The following is a 21,186-nucleotide window of genomic DNA, read 5'->3' on the forward strand; positions in this document are numbered from 1 at the left end:
GCTTCCTGTCTCACTGTATGTTTGTGACCTAATGTGACGACTTGATATTTCTGGTATTATGTCTCTTTGGAGGATCTGTGGATACTGATGGAATAACTTCTTGACAATGGAATGGCTTGCTTTGGGGGCTCAGATGAGTAATATCACTTGCATTGTGAGGGAATATCGGGTGCTACTTGGTGGTCATGTGGTGCATTACTCTGTGCGTGATCCAGCATGCAGTTACCTCAATGCGGAGGATCCCAGCGGCTGGAGAACGGCAAGGAGATGCCGATGTATCACCTTTCTGCAGTAGATGATGTTAACGTTTGAGAGGTGGTGATCCATCGGTTGCCCAAGGTGGCTCTGTAGTGTGGTTGATGCAGCAATACAGGACACCGTGCCATGCTTCCAGACCTGACCTGACCAGACTCTGGGAACTGAGACGTTTAGCATGGAGTTTGGTTTACTTTTTTATTTATCACGTGGGGTCGAATGGGGGGGCAGATTGGGGGTTTGCTGTCTAGCACTCAGCCACACTTAAGGAAAGAACCTGTCCAACCTTTCAGTACCAAACAACTATAGGCAGCCCACCCCACAGATTGACTTGTAGTAGTCAAATAATAATTATTCCTGTATGTGTCCACTTTGAGGGAACGTGCACGACATACCATCTTGTGCTTGCGTCAATATGTTTAATGTTCCTCTGGTGAAATATTTGGATTTTGGAGTACACGTTGCTGAGAGGTAAGAAATACAAGTGCGGTCTTAGTAAGACTTGATATTCGGTTGTACTATGTCATGTGTTCCTGTTGTTATGGTGTATCACAGGGGTGGTGATGTCATGAAATGCTTCCACAGCACGTGAATTGTGAAAAAAAATCTTTGTTTTCCTCTGTGTCTGAGGTTTATCTGTTTTAATGTATTTTGTCCTTTTTTTTAACCTTTGTAGGGGTAAGGCATCTCAATGGCTAAAGACAAATTGTTGAAATCAGACTCAAAAGGGAGGAGCCCTAAAAGGAAGAAGACTTCAAATGATAGCGAGGTGTGCACGGATGAAATAATAGTCAAAACTTTGAAAAATAAAAGGAAAAAGACTGAAATAGAGGTGAGTAGCACCCCCACTCCCCAAAAATCAGTTTGTGACATCAGTTTATTCCAGTCTGACTGCAAAAAAAACCCCAAAAACCTTTATTTCCACCAGGAGTCTCCAGTGCAAATTCCACAGGAAACAGTCAAAACAGGTGATAATAAAAAACAGAAAAATGACCAGAGGACCAACAAAGAGAAGATGAAGAGAAACAAAACTGAGGTAAGAATGTTATCTACTGTGTTTTTCCTTTGTATAAATTGTGGGTTGAGCAGTACACCGGTGTCATATTCATCACCATTGTGTCAGTGTGCCACAATATGTATTGCACAGTACCTTCAACACCAGAACCCAGGCTAACGAGATCCCCTTCCAGGCCAAGGGGGGGAAAAAAAAAAATATATATATATATATATATATATATATATATATATATATATATATATATATATATATATATATATATATATATATTCCAAAATGGACACTTTTTTTTTCCAAATTCCAAACACAATACCCCATAATGACAATGTGAATTTTTAATTTTTTTTTTTTTGAGATTTTGGAAAATTTGTTAAAAATTTAAATCTAAGAAATCACATGTACATAAGTATTCACAGCCTTTGTCATGAAGCTCAAAATTGAGCTCAGGTGTGTCCTGTTTCCACTTACCATCCTTGAGATGTTTCTATAGCATAATTTTAGTACACCTGGGGTAAATTCAGGTGATTGGACATGATTTGGAAAAGCACATGTCTGTCTACATACAAGGTCCCACAGTTAACAGTGTATGTCAGAGCACAAACTAAACATGAAGTCAAAGGAATTGTCTGCAGATCTCTGAAACAGGATTGTCTCAATGCACAAATCTGGGGAAGGGTACAGAAACATTTCTGCTGCTTTGAAGGCCCCAGTGATCACAGTGGCCTCCATCATCCGTAAATGGAAGAAATTTGGATCCACCAGGACTCTTCTTAGAAAACTGAGGGATCGGGGGAGAAGGGTCTTAGTCAAGGAGGTGACCAAGAACCCAATGGTCACTCCGTCAGAGCTCCAGCATTCCTCTGGAGAGAGGAGAACCTTCCAGAAGGACAACCATCTCTGCAGCAATCTACCATTCAGTCCTGTACGGTAGAGTGGCCAGACGAAAGCCACTCCTTAGTAAAAGGCACATGGCAGCCCACCTGAAGTTTTCCAAAAGGTCCTTGAAGGACTCTCAGACCATGAGAAACAAAATTCCCTGGTCTGATGAGACAAAGACTGAACTCTTTGGCGTGAATGCCAGGCATCATGTTTGGTGGAAACCAGGCAGCATCTCTACAGTGAAGCATGGTGGTGGCAGCATCATGCTGTGGGGATTTTTTTCAGCAGCAAGAACTGGGAGACGAGTCAGGAGTGAGGGAAAGATGAATACAGCAATGTACAGAGATATCCTGGATGGAAACCTTTCTCCTGAGGGCTCTTGGCCACAGACTGGGGTGACAGTTTATCTTTCAGGAGGACAATGACCCTAAACACACAGCCAAGATATCAAAGGAGTGGCTTCAGAACAACTCTGTGACTGTCCTTGAGTGGCCCAGCCAGAGCCCAGACCTGAATGTGATTGAACATCTCTGGAGAGATCTGAAAATGGCGGAGCACTGATGCTCCCCATCCAACCTGATGGAGCTTGAGAGGTGCTGCAAAGAGGAATGGGAAAAACTGCCCAAAGATAGGTGCACCAAGCTTGTGCCATCATATTCAAGAACACTTGAGGCTGTAATTGTTGCCAAAGGTGCATCAAGAAAGTACTGAGTAAAGGCTGTGAATACTTATGTAAACATGATTTCTTAGTTCTTTATTTTTATTAAATTTGCAGAAATTTTTTTTCATGTTGTCATTATGGGATGTTGTGAGTAGAATTTTGAGGGGAAAATGAATATACTCCATTATGGAATAAGCCTGTAACATATCAAAATGTGGAAAAAGTGAGGCACCGTGAATACTTTCCGAATGCACTGTATGATGTAATTTCATCACCGCTGCCAATTTACTCGTATGTTGCTTCACATAGAAAAAATAATAAGAATCTTGTGTATATTTTTTTCCTGGTAAAATCAAGGTGCCTGCAGTGTTTCAAAAATACATTTTAGATTTTGCTATTAAAGATTAGAAATGTTCTCATTCAGTCACCTAATTAAGATTTGACATGTAAATTGTAGATTTGGATTTATTATCACTATAAATGTCAAAATAGTTTCATAGTATATTCCAGATGGCATTATACCTGTTATAAATTTGAATGTACTTTTCAGACTTCCTCTTCACAATTCCAATAACTGTCACCACTGAGATGTTTCTCGTAATGTGTGGCAGTTGGTTTGAGTCTTTTACATTCATAAAGCAAAAGTTTATTAACCGTGTGACTTCCAGCGTGCAGGTGGTCATTGTTCTGGGAGGAGGATGATAGTTTATGGGAGAATGCGCTGGCACAAAGGTGTGGACTGAGTTGGCTCTTCAAATGATGCATGGATATGCACGTCTTTGCAACTGCTAAATAGGTACATTTTGCTGAAGCAGTTTTGTAGAGTCTGTTCCGTCTGACTTTCCGCTGCAGGAAAAGTTTCAGTTTCTTCCGGAATGTCTCCCCAAGGAAGCTGTAGATTAGTGGGTTCAGGCAGCTGTTCGAGAAGGCGGCTAGCCTGACGGCGTGGCCTGTCAGCGGGTAGTCCTCCCACAGCGTGCTGCCTTCTGCGTCGCCTCTCACAAGGTGAACACTTACAAACATGTTCTCCGGCAGCCAGCAGAGGAAAAAAACCAGCACAGCTGCTGAGATCAGTCGCAAGGCTTTCTGCCTGCGAGGCCTCTGCTGCACCGTGTGTTCCCGCTGGCTGCGCACAAGCACCTGCGCGATCTTCCAGTAGCACAAGCCAAGGATGCAGAAAGGCAGCAAAAACCCAACTATAACCTCCAGCCACCGAATCTGGGTCATATTGGCAAAGCAGAAGTTGAGTTCTCCGGCGTGCTGTGCTTGCGCTACAGCAAATGGCAGCAAGGTGAGAACACATGACCACACCCAGATCAGGCAGCAGTTGCGGCGCGCGTGCGACACTCTGCGACCTATGGAGTTAGTCAGCGCAACACAACGATCGTAGCTCATCCAGGTCAAGAAGAAGATGCTGCTGTACATGTTGACCTGCTGGAAAAGCGCCATTAAGGTGCAGAGTGCCAGCGTGTCGTAGTAGCCCCGCTTCAGGTTGAACACCTCAATCAGAGAGTCAGCCACGAGGATGAGGTCAGCCACGGCCAGGTTCACAAAGTAGAGGTCTGATGCTGTCAGGCGACTCCTGTGGTTCAGGTTGACCACAAGGATGAGAGTGTTCCCAAAAAATCCGACGGGGAACACGAATATTGCATAGAAGCAGGAGAGGAAGAGACTGATGGTGTACGGCTGCCAATTCTCCAGCACCGCCTTCAGTCGCCAGGAAATGCCCACCAGTGTGTCATTCAGCTGTGCAGTGAAGTTACTCCCAGAGACAACTGCATAGTCCACAGACATTGTCCTTTCCATGTTATACTTGTTGTGAGCTGGCGTTCGTGTCGTCTAACCACTGCTCTGCCATAGTTTTTGGCTTGATTAAGGATTTAGCCACTTTGGAGTCTGTGTTTTCTCTTCGTGGTCTCTGTTCTTCTTGGGTAGGAGGGTAAATGTCATTATTGGTTCTAGACAGAAGAAATCAAATCAAATCAGTTTTATTTATATAGCGCCAAATCACAACAAACAGTCGCCCCAAGGCGCTTTATATTGTAAGGCAAAAGCCATACAATAATTACAGAAAAACCCCAACGGTCAAAACGACCCCCTATGAGCAAGCACTTGGCAACAGTGGGAAGGAAAACTCCCTTTTAACAGGAAGAATCCTCCAGCAGAACCAGGCTCAGGGAGGGGCAGTCTTCTGCTGGGACTGGTTGGGGCTGAGGGGAGAGAGTCAGGAAAAAGACATGCTGTGGAAGAGAGCAGAGATCAATCACCAATGATTAAAAGCAGAGTGGTGCATACAGAGCAAAAAGAGGTGAATAAAAAGAAACACTGGGTGCATCATGGGAAACCCCCCAGCAGTCTAAGTCTATAGCAGCATAACTAAGGGATGGTTCAGGGTCACCTGATCCAGCCCTAACTATAAGCTTTTTCAAAAAGGAAAGAGGTAGGGTTTACGTTTCAAGAGAAGAGTCCTGTTCTTATGGTGTGTAACCTTGACAAACTGGCGCGTGAAGATCATCACTGCCCAAGAATATGATCTGGCGTGTGGTTTGATTACATAATGTGCTGGATTTGAACCATGTGAAATGCGCAACAATAACCGTAGCACTACCTTTAGTATAGCTTTAGCATCACTTTAGTGCTTCCAGTAAACCTTATAGTGATGTTGGTGCATGTATGACTACGTTACGGGGTTCCATAGAAATACAAGGGATTACCAAATTATGTCAAAGTTCATGATGGGGGGTGGAGTAATTCATTCATTTATTTACTTAAAAAAAAAATAAGTCAGTTTATCCAGTCTGGGTCATAGAGGCAGCAGACGGAGCTGCTCTTTAATTCCTTCCTATAGAGAATGTAGAAAATGATGTATTGGTTTAACGTGAGCAGAGTGTTCAGAGGCTTGATTGTGAACAATATTTAATATGTCCACATGTGTAATAAATTATCCTTTAAAAAAAACCCCTCTATAACTGCAGTGTATCATTACAAATCTAACCGTTTACAGTCTGCTATATTAATGCAACAAGTTTTCTACGTTTGCCAGAAACTAGAGATGCTGGTCCAACACGACTGATTGCGTCACATTTCACATGCATGTCGCCATTTATTTGGAAACTTTTCAGTGAACTCTCAAGCACAAAATTGCACACAATAAGAAATAAAAAGAGAAAATGTCTGAAACTTACCTACGTTTGCTGGCAGCGGTTTTGACTGTTGGCATCCCGGCTGTCATTGACTGGTAGCTTTAAAAGCAGGTGTCGCAGTAAATCCGTGGAAATGTTGTGGTTCCTCCCGCCGCTCACAACACAATGCAGGTGTGTGCACACACAAACACACATGTGAACTCTTTGTTTGTGGCAAACATTTAAGAAGGTTTTTTCAATTTATTTCACTGTTTTATGAGTGTATTCTGGAATATTGAGGCCAATTAAATAGACACTGTGTTCTTTTGTGGACTTTATCCATTTTGGGTAACATGAGTCCATTTTTGAGACCTGAGGTGTGACGGTGCCGTCTTAGTGTAGAATGTTAAAATACATAAATATGGGAATTTGGAACATGCTGGTAATGGCACTCGATGGCGTATTTACACAAAACAGGGCGGAAAGATGGGGAGGTTCAGGTTATCGGTTTCTTTAGTTGCATTAGAAGAGTTCAGATGCAAAACTCAGTAAGTGTTTTTTTTTTTTTTTTAATGGAGAAAAATGCAGTTGAAAACGGAGATTTAAAGGAAAACATATTCGGAAATGAACAGACTTTCATCAATGAGTTTTGCATCTGAACTCTTCATTTGTTTTAAAAAAAGTTCATGCCCATTTGAGGGCGTACATTGTCTCTTGTGCCGTTTAATGTATCGGGAACAACATTTTACATCAGTTTTATAGCTTTGGGTTTTCGTCAGTGGAAGCGGTATCCCTGTGGTGAATCAGTGCACGTCATCTCTCGCGTGTCGTTACCATCCTTTGCAGCCCAGCTCCTGTTGTCATTTCTGGCTGGTCTCTGGGTGTTTGCTCCTCGGGCTGAGCTGATCCGTGCAGGTCAGCTATTCCAAGAAATGTGCTGTCTCTTCAGAGTAGGTGGAAATTTTTAGTAGTGTGCCCCCCTTCCCACATAAAGAATGTCGCTGTTGGTTCTTTTACATCTGGATTGAATTGACAGCGTGACTTTTATTTTTCCAGATGAAATCTTTCCTTTCATTCTGGGAGTCGCCATGTGTTTTCCAGACATTTTGTCTCAGTGGTCTCTTTTGTGCAAATTGCATTTGTACAAACTGAGTGTCTCTAGACCCCCCACCCACCCACCACCACCACCACCACCAATTTGTTCACCAGAATTACTTTGGCTCCTGGATGGCAACCACCCAGGCTGACACCCAGTCTGTCCCCACCTATTAAAAGTAACCATCTATCCCGCAGAAAGCAGGTGAAACGTGGGCGTGTCCTTGTCTTTTTCCTTTTTTTTTTCTGCCTTATCCAGTTGCACATATTTGGAGTTTTATGTTGAACAACCTCAAAGTCCAATTCTATTCTTGTGCATGAATTGAATGAATTCTCCTGCTATAAGCTAAATGTAGCTATGAAATAGCTTGTTTTACACTCCTGTGACATAGGTTACAGAAGTCCATATCAGGACTCCCGCGTGCTCTGTGTGATACACACACGGGGCTCAGCTATGGTACACACCTACATGTCCTGTGGGTGAAAGCTGGAAGTATACACCTTCTCCAAAAATAGTCTGGTGGGAAAGAAGCAGCTCATTTCCATTTAAAGCAATAACAGGCACAGAATAAATGTTTTTTTGTTGTTGTTGTTTGTTTTGTTGTTTTGTTTAAGGATGCATTAAAACAGTGTTTTGTGTATTTTTCTCTTCAATCACGAGTCTTATATTAGCTTGCTGAAAATGTATGGAATATGACCCCTTTAACACCTCAGCCACAAATGCACTGCATAGTAGTTTGAAATTGCATATGAAAAGTATACTTTGTAAGCTTTCTTCTATTATAGACTGTACAAATGATGATGCACCACGCATAGTCTATGAGCCAGTCATCAGTTTTGACCTAATCGGTACCACGGAAGGTGACAAAAGACACTTAGAATCCAGGCTCAGTGTACCGCGGCCTACACAGATATGTTTGATTACCATCCCAGGGTGGCAGCTGTAGCCAGGTAGGGGTCAATGAAGAATAACAGAGGTCAAAATGTAAAAATGCTTCATTCATGTTGAAAACTATACCACATTATTTGTCTGATCATAATGATTCCAAAAAGGAGTAGTTTGGACAATCTATGACTGAATGTTCTGGTGTTTTGGGGTTAAAACATCAAAAAATGGTGACAAAGGTCAGCTTCAGTTTGTACAGGGGTCAAAAGTTAAAGTTGCTCCAATTTCATTAAAAAATTATGCAAGTTATTGGTTGAAATAAAATAATTAATAAATTAAATAGTTTTGACTGTGTTGAATGTTTAGTTTCCAAAGTAAAGGTCAAACAAGGTCAATGTACATTGGATTCTATGACATGTTACCCTGTAACATGATAGCTTAGCCTACTAGCTATAATTTAATTTTACTACAAGTCTACAGACTAGGTATACGTATACTACAATCTTCTCCTGTATTAATATTTAGGTTTTGAAAAGCTATCTTCTGTAATATTATGTAGTAACTATATTTCTTGTATATGTTGTTTATTGCCCTTATTGTGTAAATATCACTTACCCAATGATGTCATGATGTCCTTTTTCTTGAGCCGCTTGGGTGGGTAGGGAGCGTTCCCGTGGGTTAAAAAACCCTTTCAAACTACCATCCCTGGTTCTCAAGACCAGGCACCTAAGTGGCTCTACTCTACTGTTTTTTTTTTTTTTTAGATATTTAGATATACCTTAGTACACACTAGTAGAGTTCTACCTTAGAATTGGAAGTATTATAGAAGACATACCTTACTGAATTTTCATGACAGATGGTGTGAACTATTCCTTTTTAGAACCCTATTAACCTAAACAATAATTTGCATCATTTATTACTGAAATTGGAGCAACTTTAACTTTTGACTCCTGTACAAACTGACACTGACCTTTGTCACCATTTGTGTTGTTTTACCCCGTAACTCCAGAACATTCAGTCATAGATAGTATACCTTTTTGGAATCATTATGATCAGACAAATAATGTAGTATAGTTTTTAACAGAACTGGAGCATTTTAAAATTTGGACCTCTGTGTAATTCTTCATTGGCCCCTACCTGGCTATAACTACCGCCCTTGGATGTTATCATACATTTTTGTGTAGGTCATGGTACACTGGGGATGGATTCTGCTTGGCCCATGGACTAATACACACAAGATGAAGCAGTATAGACACCACCTTAAGGTGTCATAACTCACAAACATGTAAATGAGATTAAGTTCCGTTAGATGCACCATCAGCACGATTTGTTTTTGACCCCTATAACTCGTAGTCCTGCAGGGTGTCTGTGATCTCAATTTGGGGAGCTATGATGTTTCTGTTGGTCTGTGTGCGTCCTGATCTTTGACAGCAGTCCTTCAGCTGCCTGAACATTCCAAATAGATTGTCTCGGCACGTTCTGTGCATGAGCAGCACGAGCACAAGGCTCACGCTGCTGCCTGAGAAGAAGACAAACTCAGCCACGCTCAGAAATGCTCCCTCACGGGGGCTCAGTGCTCCGTCCTTTTCTAAATGCGCTCCTCTCACCAGCGCCACGCTGTAGAAGAGGTGGCAGACACACATGACCCCAGTGACGGTCAGGAACATGGGACCCTCCTCGGATCCGGAGAGAAAACATCCATTAGATTTCCACTGGCGGACGCAACTGGCAATCAGAAGTCCCACCTGGAGAAGATAGGGAGTCAGGAAAGCCAGGATGAACTTTGCGGCCGCATACAAGAGGCCAGCACGGACCGGATCTATAAAGCAGGGGCCCATAGTCCCCAGATCATGTCTGGGTCCTCGAAAACTAGCCAACAGCAGAGAAGACACAACAGAGGCGAGGCTCACGAGAGCCGCACAGACCCCCGGCTTCCTCAGCAGGGCGTGGGACGGCGGGTCAAAGGTTAGAACGTAGTCCACGAGAACTAGGATGAACAGGCCGCACAGCAAGGCCACGTTGACTGTGAAGGAGAGCATGACGCAGCCCAAAGCCGTGGTGATGAGGTAGCTGGGTCTGTGGGCTACGGCGGAGAGTGAGAGGAACAGGAGCAGCAGCTGGAAGCCACAGAACGCCCACAGCAGGCTGTCGAGCCACGCCAGCCACCGCTGAGCTCTGTAGCTCACGGCGAAGCTGTAGAACAGGAAACATGCAGCCACCAAGCCCAACCCAGCGATGAAGGCGTAGAAGTAGTTCGCTCTGGAGGTGATGTCGTTGGCTGCAATGATGTCTAAGATAGAGATCGAAGGCGCCCGTGATGTGGAGTTGATGGGAAATGGTGCGGCGGCGGTGCTGGTTAACGGAGTCGCAGTTGGATTTTCCTGGAAAGGGTAAAAAAGACTTATGCTTCAGATCTTTTTATCTTCAACTCCACATCATCAGGTGTGAACTGAGATAAACATAATTTCTGGAAGGGTTTAATTTGTCTGTTAGAACAGCTATTATGAATTGTGAATTGGGTTGATGCATTTTATTCATAAATTCACTCAATAAACCTGAAGAAAATACATTTCTCCATGGTAGACACAGTGAAACTTTTCATTTGACATCATCTTTATCTGACACCTATTTGAGGAACTGCCTGCTCTGAAAAAAAAAAAGTATGGTTCCACTTACCATTTTTACTTTCTTCACTCGCTCGCCTTCTGTTTTGTATCTGTCAGTACGACGCTGCTGATTGATGCAAAGCTCCAAAAACTGCTCATTCGCTTGGGCGTAACTGCGCTGTGAAGTTTTATATTTCCGTGGGCAGCACAAACCCACCAGCACGCTCTCAGAATGACTTTCTAACCATGTGATCGAAATCTTTTCCTGCCCTCCCTCTCTGAAGTTTTTTTTTTTTTTTTCTTTCAAATCGCCATGCAGACCATCTGCAGTTAAATCAGGACGCACACTGTGTCCCTTGTGCAAGTTCCTCTAGAGAGTCAAACGCAACTTTTTGAGTTCTCTGCTGCAGCCGTAAATGGACTTCAGTGTGGTTCATTATCAATTTGGCAGCAAGTTGTTTAATTTTTTTTTTTTTATTGCCTTTGGAACCCAATTCTGTTTTTGCAGAAAAAGTGCATATTAATCATCTTGTCCTGTTTCAAAAATAACTGCAGTGCTGAAATTTTGACTGTATGGTTTCAGATGTATGTATGAATGCAAAAAACAACAACAAAAAAAGCTGGTTAATTACAAGATCGTATTGTGGCTGCATGCAACACAGTCAACTTTATAAGACGGAAGATACACGTGTGATGCTGACCTCATAATACCGTACAAATATAAGAACAGGAAACAGCAACAGGAAATGATCACCCCCCCAAAAAAAGTGCAGCTGGTGTTTGCTTTTGTAGACAAAATACAAGAAAGTTTCTGCAGCCACTGCAAATCAAATGTGGCAATTTACTCTTCCTTGAGCTAAATATGAATTCAGTACCATGTTGTCTTTACATCCGCCAAAGATTTAATAAAATCATTTGCATTTATTTATTTATTTGTCTGTCTGTTAGCAGGATTACGTCAAAACTGCTGTATGTTTTGATGAAATTTTCACCACAGGTAGATATTATACTGGGGGAGCGCCGGCCATTACCTTTGAACCCCCCCCCCCCGGACTAAACCAAACTGACTTTTTTATGTTCCTTAGATGACCCCAAAACACAATCAGGATGTTCCCAAAAATAAACCGCCTCAAGCCAGTTATCCAAGATGGCGTCCAAGATGGCCACCAGAATAGGGTTTTTCACTAAATACAACACCTTTAAACAACATATAAACAACTTAAATATCACAGAGATTCAATGGCAAGACCATTACAGGTCACAGCAAACTCATTTGTGCCTAAATTAAATTCATTCATGGGTTTAAGATCCAAAATGGTCGTCAGACCCTTATCATTAAATCTCTGTGATATTTAAGTTGTTTATATGTTGTTTATAGGTGTTTTAGTCAAAAACCCTATTTTGGCGGCCATCTTGGACACCATCTTGGATAACTGGCTTGAGGCCAGTTTTTATTTTTGGAAACATCCTGATTGTGTTTTGGGGTCATCTAAGGAACCTAAAAAAGTTGGTTTGGTTTAGTCCTTGGGGGTGGGTGCAAAGGTAGTGGTCGTAGCTCCCCTAGTATTAGGCCATGGAAGACTCCACTGAATTTTGGAGGTGATCCGGATTCTCATCAAGATTTCATTTTCTATAGGCTTTGAAGGATTACGTCAAAACAGGTTAACGGATTTTCACCACACATTGGTGTTAGGGCTTGGAAGACTCTTAAATTTTGGAGGTGATGTGGATTCTGGATCAGGATTTCACTTTATAGACTTTTAAGGATTACGTCAAAACTACTGCATGGATTTTTATGAAACTTTCACCACAGATAGGCATTAGGCCATGGAAGACTCCATTAAATTTTGGAAGGGATCTGGATGGCTTAGGATTTGTTGGGAGTGAGCCGGATCAATATGCAGGTTCTGCAGCAGAAAGATACGACGATATAAAACCAAGATCAAGAAGACACTATTTTGTTTCAGCTTGTGAATTAAATATCACATTGCCACATCTTGATCAGGCGGACCATTCTGGATCAGTATGCAATTATTGCATTGTGTTGTGGAATCCGGATCCAGGTAAAGTCCAAGTTACGATGTGAATCACATAGCTTTTTTTTTTCTTTTTTGAGTCCTCGTCAACCCTTGGCGGACGTTAGAAATCTACGATTGCTCTTGTTTTTGTGTGTCATAAAAAATATATGATAGACTTATGGAAAGGATAGCTATCGACAGGTAGGGGTCAGTTTAGGATTGCACAGAGGTAAAAAGTTTAAAATACTTCCGTTATGTTGAAAAGTACCAGTATCTTATATTTCTTGGTAATACGGATTTCACAAAGGTGTAGTTTGTGCAATATACAGGAAGAAAAACAAATGCTAAAATGTTTATAAAGGCCATTTTCACTTTTGTACGGGCATCAAAAATGATAGTTCCTCCTTTTTTGTTTAAAAAGGGGTGCAAATTATTGCTTGAGCTAATAAAAGTTATAAAAGGAACACTGCACCATCTGTTAGACTTATCCTTACATTATGTTGTAAAATGTTACAGAATTCAATGCACGTTGACTTTATTTGCCCTTTCCTATAGAGACTAAGCATTTAAAATAGTCAAAACTATTCTTTTTTTAAATCCCATTGGCTCAACCAGTAATTTGCATAACTTTTTTTTTTTTTTTATCAGAATTGGTGCAATTATAATTTTTAAGCCATGTATACAAACTGAAATGGGTCCTTTTTTTGTTGCTATTTTTACAGTTTTTACTCTGTAACTCCATAATGTTCAATAAGAGATGCTACAAACTGTATATTTTTAGAATCTTTACAATGAGACAAATAATGTGGTATACTTTACAACATGATTGGAGTGTTTCAAATTTTTGACCCTACCTGACTAAAGCTGTCACGCAGGGAAAGTAATCGTACATTTTTGTGTAGTGTTGTTTTGCTCCCTTTGGTGGTAACCAGTCAAAATTGTCTGAGGGTGAAATTATTATTATTATTATTATTATTATTATTATTGTTGTTGTTGTTGTTAAGCATACACAAATCTAATCAGGATGCATAACACTGAAACTGATGAGGCTGTACAGAGTAAGTTAGTGTTGGTGTGGGTGACTCCCATTTGTTTTTTTTCTTCGGTTTGGTAGACTTCAGAGCCACCCACATGCTCTGAGGCGGCACACGAACAGGATGGAGTGGAGGACCTGAGCCCAGAGGAGCGACGAGTCTTTGAGAGGAAGTTGAAGAAAATCCTTAAAAAGGAAGAAAAGAAAAAGCTCAAAGCTGAGGGAAAGACCTTCAAGAGTGCCGAGGCATCCGGTCCCACTGCACCTCAGCAGGCCTTAGATTACCTCACCTGGTGAGAGATGTTCCTGCAGACAAAGAAAATATTAGCAGGTTCAAAAGCACTGCACACAGTATTGTTGCATCGTTATTTACATCGAAGTCGAGATACGTAGTTAATTCACAGGGTAGTTTTTGTGTAATAGTACAGTACTGCTGTTACAATCGTCAACCAGCACCAAGGGTAGGCTCTGCTTAAGAAGTGCATTAAACAATTTCTATATTTAACTAGAAAATCTTATAAAAGGTGGCTTGGTCCTCCAAGATCTGGATTCAAAGCCTAAAATATTTTCAATAAATTTACATCTTGACTTCCATCCTTGGAGATATTAATAATGGAGCTGTAGCCCCCCAAAGGACTTTAGTAGCCCCAATAATGGAGCTGTATAAATGGACTGCATTTATATAGCGCTTTTCCATCTGCATGTGAGGGTAAGATAAGATAAGAAAAGGCTTTATTCATTCCTCAATGGGGGAAATTTAAGTGTCACGTCACAGCATAGAACAGTAGGAGTAGACAAAAGGGCATGCAATAAAACAAACAAGTATCGCTTAAAAAAACAAGAACTGAAAAAGCAGAGAGTGCCGGGTGAAGCTAAGGCTACCATTGTTCAGTTCAATGCTGCACTGCCGGGATGTTATACACTGTCGGGATGTAAAAGTGATCAAATAAGTGACTTCAGCATGAAATGTACAGTAAGTTACTCTGATATTTACGCTATGGACATAGGGTGCTGCCATACAAGGCGCTCACTACACACTGGGAGCAATAGGGGATTAAAGACCTTGCCCAAGGGCCCTTAGTGATTTTCCAGTCAGGCTGGGATTTGAACTGAGGATCTTCTGGTCTCAAGCCCAACACCTTAACCACTACACCATTACCCACCCCAAAGACTTCAATATCCCCAATAATGGAGCTGTATATCCCCAAAGGACTTCAGTAACCCCAATAATGGAGCTGTAGCCCCCCACCCAAAGGACTTCAGTAACCCCAATAATGGAGCTGTAGCCCCCCACCCAAAGGACTTCAGTAGCCCCAATAATGGAGCTGTAGCTCCCCACCCAAAGGACTTCAGTAGTCCCATTGATGGAGCTGTATATCTCCAAAGGACTTTAGTAGCCCCAATAATGGAGCTGCATCTCCCCAAAGGACTTCAGTAGCTCCACAGTAACCCCACTAGAACATTGATACCTGTCTTTCAATATTTTGTGTTTTCAACCTCAGTTTCTCACCACCTTTACCACTATTTTCTGTCTGATCCAGAATTATCATGTCCCCAGTTTACTCAGTAACCTGACGCACTGCAATGGAATTGAGAAAGTTAACACTGCTCACATAACACCAGATGTGATTACATTTTTCTTAACAGCAGTGACTCCACCAGAGGCACATGGTCTTGTGATCTCCTTGGTCCCTATGTAACTATATTTGATATGAGTTTTAGCAATAAGAACACTTAATCTGATGTTGACCAAACTTGGCAGGTACTTTGTGTTGGGAAGGTGTCGTGACATGGACCCACAACAGGGGGCGTTAATGAACGGACAATGGATAAGCCAAAAAGTAACAATTTAATGTTGTGAATCACACAACGAAGTACAGACAATAACAATAATGTGGATTGTCAATTATACACAAGGTGACGTGTGGGCAGGCTCGAAGATAGAAGATGTCTGGCGAAAGAAGAGCCGGATCCCACACAGCTTCCACCACCAACGGATCTCAAGAACACCGGAGCCGCCAAGCCCTGCGCCCCAGGTGGCCACTGTCTTCAGCAGTCAGACCCGGTACTGCTGGCAGAGAACAGAAACAGTATTGATGAGTGTGAGTTCGCACACTCAGTAATCCCACAGTCTGTGTTCAGTAAGGAGGGAGAACCTCCACCTGCAATAACACACTCAGACAGCTCCTGTGAAAACCACTTATCTGGTTGGGGTGGGACGCGAAGCCGTCGCAGTCCACACCAAACGCCAATACAGCAGATAAGGAACATGTCACAGGAAAACGGCTGCAAATGAGATCAGACTATTATTCGTTGTGAATACAGCAGAGAAATTACCTGAATGGTAGCTGATTTCTCGGCGGGGAGGTGGAGTTGCAGTCTGGCTTTTATGGAGGTTGACGTAGATGAGTGACAGCTGGTGGTGATGATGTGACAGCTGTCACTCCACTGGTTTCAGCGCCCTCTAGTGCTTGAAGCCCGCACTCCAAGCAGGGCGCCATCTGGTGGTGGTGGGCCAGCAGTACCTCCTCTTCAGCAGCCCACACAACACTTTGGGCTTATTGATGGCAAGAAGAGACTTCATTTTGGTTCGCCTTGGTCAACGACAGGCATCTGTAAAGAAGGAAGTCTACTATAGGCCCCAAGGCCATTGGTGCTGGTACTTACAGACGGATTGTGTAGCATGAAGCACGTGAGCGTCTATGACTCCTCTGGACTGGTCTGACGTGAGTTACTTCCCCAGCCAAGCCCAGTACCTATTTACTGCTGGGTGGACTGAGACCATGTAGATGAAGTATCTGTAGCACACAGACACGTAGTGTGACCAGTAATCAAACCCAGGCCTATATACTGGAAGGTCAGCTTCTTCTCACAGGGAGCTTCCAAGCCGGAGGCCAATTAAATATGGATGGTAGAGTCTCCACTCTGCATTAGTTTTGTCTAAATTTGTGTCCATTTTCTGAAAATGTATGGATATGGAGGAAATAGAGTAGTCCAACCAGAAATTGTGGGGCGCCAGTGCAGCCAAACTTCAAATGAGACACAACCTCAGGCAGAAGGACACAATCCAGACCAATGGCGGCCAAGATCATGTATATATGTATATGTTGCAGCCTTTTTCTGTAGCCTGCACTGCTTTTTCTTTGCAGCTGGGCTGAGAGCCGTAAAGAATGGAAGTTTCAGAAGACCAGACAGACGTGGTTACTGCAGCACATGTTTGATTCTGAAAAGGTAAAATGTTTGGCTGACGTTTTTGGCGAGTGAGAGTTTGATGTCATTTTGGGTGTTCCACAGCACTATCTTACCTCTTTATCCAGAAAGTTTGATGCCACTTTTGTTTTTTTTAATGGAGGAAATTGATGATAACCATTGAAGACGAAGATGTTGCCTTTGATAGAAAAGATACAAAGTCCTACATTTATATTTTTGGGGGTTACTTCTGTGACTTCTTTTATCCTATTTTAAATGGTTGAACACCAGCCTTTCAAAATAATTAAATATTACTGCTGCCTTGTCAGATTCCAGATGAGAAGTTCTCTGTGCTGCTTCAGTACCTGGAGGGACTCCGTGGAGGGTCCAGGGACACCACAGTGCAGAAGTCCTTAGCTGTGGTCCAACACTCGGGACAAGCGCCAGAGGACACAGACGTGCAGCAGAGGGCGCACAGAGCTCGTGAAGTCATCCAGCTGCTTTCCTGAAGCACCACAGGAACTCTGTTCATTAGTCCTGATCTCCAGCTGCTGAGAAGACTCTACTTATTTTAGATTATTGTAGTTTTTCTGATGTGATCTTAATGATTGGTCACTTGTAGAGGAATGATTTGATGCTTCCAGGTGATGTGTAATCTATATTAAATTTAGTTTTATTTATATCTATCTATCTATCTATCTATATATATATATATATATATATATATATATATATATACACACACACACACACACACACACGTATGCAGACATTGGAACGTTCCCTTTGTCCACACAGTCAATATTGTGAGATTATCGGGAAATGTGGAAGAGACGGAAAACCTGGAATCAAACCGACGACACCTTTGTTTACTCAGCAGTTTCACCCCTCAGTTGAGGGTGATCTCTTTAGAAATGCTGACATATTTCACACCAACCTGCTGAAAGTAACCTTTTTTTTTAGCTCTTTGTTTTTGTGTCACTAATTACACAAGGTAAAGATGAAAGTTTGAATTTATCATCCATCCATCTATCCATTTTCTTCCGCTTTATCCAGTCGGGTCACGGCGGCAGCAGTATCATTACACATCAATAAAAAAACTTAAATTAAAAAAATAAAATATGAATAAATAAAATATATATACAAACATAATGCAAAAAAGTTTAAATCTTCCAAATGCTCTAAGGAGGGCTGTGGAATGTTTGCGGTGGGGATGTGACTGTTCATGTCTGTGAGATTACTTCTTTTGTCCTTTGTTCTTCTTTTGCTTACCTGTTCCCAGGTCCTTTGGCAGAATTTCCCTTAAAGGATTGTTTTGTTTAATGATGACTTTTTTTTTTTACTTTTTGTTTTTGGCTCCAATATCCATCAAATACAGCCCACATTTCGTAAATTAGATTTTTCTTCAGCAAAAAAAAAAAAAAAATCACAAACAAAATCAAATTTAGTGAATGTTAAACGTTGTAATTCAGATGCCAAAAGTTTTTCCCTCTTGTTTGCACCAAACATGGTAGACATATGTGGGCAGGTGGTGAAAATGCCCTGGTGAGGTCAAATTTAGCAAAAGTCAAGATCATTGGGAGCAAAGGTCAATATTGAGGTTTTTTTTTTTCACTCTAATTTTCACCAAACTTGGCACACACTTATAGAAGTAGGTTCAGGTGCAAAGTCACTGAGGTCAAGTTCATGTCTGCCTAAAACCTGCGCTTCAAGGATTCATTGTGGCAAAGACAAAGGAATTTAATTTTCAACATGATTTGAACCAAATGTGGCACATTTAGGTGGATTCCAGAATTGCCCTGATGAGGTTAACCAAATAGGACGTCAAACACAACTTTACAGTCTTCATGACCATAGGTAGTAGTATTACCTAGTAACGATAATTAGCATCTTTTAATTTTTTAAAACATATATAGCGCTTTTCCATCTGCAACAGATGCTCAAAGCGCTTTACAATAATGCCTCACATTCACCGTGATGTTAGGGGTGTTTGTTATTATTTCCTCAGTCATTCCCTGAAAAAGTTGAGGGACCCAACTTGTGTTACACTAAAACGGACAAACACTACAACTGAAAACTAAATTACAACTAGAGAAAAATTCTGCAATAAATTCTACATACCAGTTTAGTATAATAAGTAAAAGGTCTTATGCCATTTACTCAAATAAGCGACTGAACAAACTTTTAAAGCTTTATCTACTTAATAACTTGTGAACCATCTGTCACCACTTGTTGATCTCTGCTCCGCTTTCCACTCTTTCTGGGTCTTCCCCTCCCTCTCCTTGAGATTCCTCGGGACACGTATGGCACTGACCCCACTATGTTGTCCCCCTTCCTGGGCCTACCTTGACCCCTTTTCGGTTTCTTATTGGGAGAGCCCTTTGGTCTTCCCCTTTTCCGTGGTATTGCAGAACCACTGTCATTTTTGACACTTTCTGCCTTGCGTTTCATGGAGGATCCTTTCAGACAACCCCCTTGGGTTTTTGGGGAAACTGGAATCATTTGGTATATTTTCTCCCAAATCATCTTGACTGGCAGCAGCCAATTCTCAAGTGTACTTTTGTTCAAGGACCCCTTGGGTCTCCTTTTCTTAGAATGGTCTTCATTATTAGAATCTTTCTTGGATCCTGACCCTTTCGCCCTCCCTCAGACTCTACCTGTGCAGTTGAGCGCTGAGATGCATGTTTTTTGGGGCATCATCTACGCTTCGGCAGCTGTGTAGATGCCACACTGGAAACATCTGAATGTATCTCTGGAAGGTCTTAATCTTATTATTAGTTACACTTTTATAATAATTGTAGTTCCTGTTATTCCTCCTTTAATCTGAGTCACATTCATTCCTGAGCATTGGGCCTGAAAAGCAGACACAACCTGTTGCACTATACAGTAGTGTTCAGAATAATAGTAGTGCTATGTTACTAAAAAGATTAATCCAGGTTTTGAGTATATTTCTTATTGTTACATGGGAAACAAGGTACCAGTAGATTCAGTAAATTCTCACAAATCCAACAAGACCAAGCATTCATGATATGCACACTCTTAAGGCTATGAAATTGATCTATTAGTTTAAAAAAAAAAGTAGAAAAGAGGGTGTTCACAATAATACATAGTAGCATCTGCTGCTGTTGCTACAAACTCAAAACTATTATGTTCAAACTGCTTTTTTAGCAATCCTGTGAATCACTAAACTAGTATTTAGTTGTATAACCACAGTTTTTCATGATTTCTTCACATCTTGCTCTATACTAATGTGCTTGGGGTCATTGTCTTGTTGAAACACCCATTGCAAGGGCATGTCCTCAAGTATTTTGACATATCCAAACTGATCCATGATACCTGGTATGTGATATATAGGCCCAACACCATAGTAGGAGAAACATGCCCATATCATGATGCTTGCACCACCATGCTTCACTGTCTTCAATGTGAACTGTGGCTTGAATTCAGAGTTTGGGGGTCATCTCACAAACTGTCTGCAGCCCTTAGACCCAAAAAGAACAGTTTTACTCTCATCAGTCCACAAAATATTCCTTCATTTCTCTTTAGGCCAGTTGATGTGTTCTTTGGCAAATTGTAACCTCTTCTGCACATGTCTTTTATTTAACAAAGGGACTTTGCAGGGGATTCTTGCACATAAATTAGCTTCACGCAGGCATGTTGTAACTGTCACAGCACTTACAGGTAACTCCAGACTGTCTTTGATCATCCTGGAGCTGATCAATGGGTGAGCCTTTGCCATTCTGGTTATTCTTCTATCCATTTTGATGGTTGTTTTCCGTTTTCTTCCACGCGGCTCTGGTTTTTTTGGTCCATTTTAAAGCATTGGAGATCATTGTAGATGAACAGCCTATAATTTTTTGCACCTGCGTATACGAAGTTTTCCCCTCTCCAATCAACTTCTTAATCAAACTACGCTGTTCTTCTGAACAATGTCTTGAACGTCCCATTTTCCTCAGGCTTTCAAAGAGAAAAGCATGTTCAACAGGTGCTGGCTTCATCCTTAAATAGGGGACACCTGATTCACCTGTTTGTTCCACAAAATTGACGAACTCACTGACTGAATGCCACACTACTATTATTGTGAACACCCCCTTTTCTACTTTTTTTTTTTTTTACTAATAGCCCAGATGCTTGGTCTTGTTGGATTTGTGAGAATCTACTGCAACCTTGTTTCCCATGTAACAATAAGAAATATACTCAAAACCTGGATTAATCTTTTTAGTCACATAGCACTACTATTATTCTGAACACTACTGTAAAAACGCGACAGGTTATGACACGTGTTCTTACCCAGGTTTCAGACTTTTCAGAGGAAGGAAACTCTAGAAATAGGTGAAGGCTGATCACACATTACACACAAACAGAAAATATATCCTGTTCCATTACTTGTCAGTGACACCATGTAGCTTTCTAAAAAAATTTTT

The 21,186-nt window shown here is 41.5% G+C and overlaps 3 protein-coding genes across 3 annotated transcripts in view; 1 reads left to right on the top strand and 2 right to left on the bottom strand.

The window, feature by feature from the left end:
• LOC117530988 (uncharacterized protein C7orf50 homolog) overlaps window positions 1-17,713 on the top strand; it is a 19,664-nt gene extending 1,951 nt beyond the window's left edge. The window contains exons 2-6 of the mRNA XM_034193978.1: window positions 932-1,087; window positions 1,184-1,291; window positions 13,655-13,866; window positions 16,723-16,804; window positions 17,092-17,713. Of these exons, the coding sequence (XP_034049869.1) occupies window positions 947-1,087; window positions 1,184-1,291; window positions 13,655-13,866; window positions 16,723-16,804; window positions 17,092-17,271 (723 nt within the window). The 5' untranslated portion in view covers window positions 932-946 and the 3' untranslated portion in view covers window positions 17,272-17,713. The remainder of the gene's footprint in view (window positions 1-931; window positions 1,088-1,183; window positions 1,292-13,654; window positions 13,867-16,722; window positions 16,805-17,091) is intronic.
• Window positions 2,976-7,050, bottom strand: LOC117530973 (G-protein coupled estrogen receptor 1-like). Its single transcript, XM_034193952.1, has 2 exons — window positions 5,999-7,050; window positions 2,976-4,771 (listed from the first exon to the last, which is right to left on the bottom strand). Exon 2 carries the CDS (start codon window positions 4,617-4,619, stop codon window positions 3,360-3,362), a length of 1,260 nt encoding a protein of 419 aa, XP_034049843.1. The 5' UTR covers window positions 4,620-4,771; window positions 5,999-7,050; the 3' UTR covers window positions 2,976-3,359.
• Window positions 9,053-10,987, bottom strand: LOC117530978. Its single transcript, XM_034193960.1, has 2 exons — window positions 10,593-10,987; window positions 9,053-10,297 (listed from the first exon to the last, which is right to left on the bottom strand). The coding sequence occupies exons 1-2, from the start codon at window positions 10,593-10,595 to the stop codon at window positions 9,257-9,259; spliced, it is 1,044 nt and encodes a 347-aa protein (XP_034049851.1). The 5' UTR covers window positions 10,596-10,987; the 3' UTR covers window positions 9,053-9,256.
• Window positions 17,714-21,186: the final 3,473 nt, after the last annotated feature.

The sequence above is a fragment of the Thalassophryne amazonica genome, chromosome 18 (assembly GCF_902500255.1).
Source record: "Thalassophryne amazonica chromosome 18, fThaAma1.1, whole genome shotgun sequence".
Taxonomy (NCBI): domain Eukaryota; kingdom Metazoa; phylum Chordata; class Actinopteri; order Batrachoidiformes; family Batrachoididae; genus Thalassophryne; species Thalassophryne amazonica.

Coding starts and splice junctions, on each gene's coding strand:
- LOC117530973 (XM_034193952.1), bottom strand. CDS start 4,619: ATGGAAAGGACAATGTCTGTGGACTATGCAGTTGTCTCTGGGAGTAAC.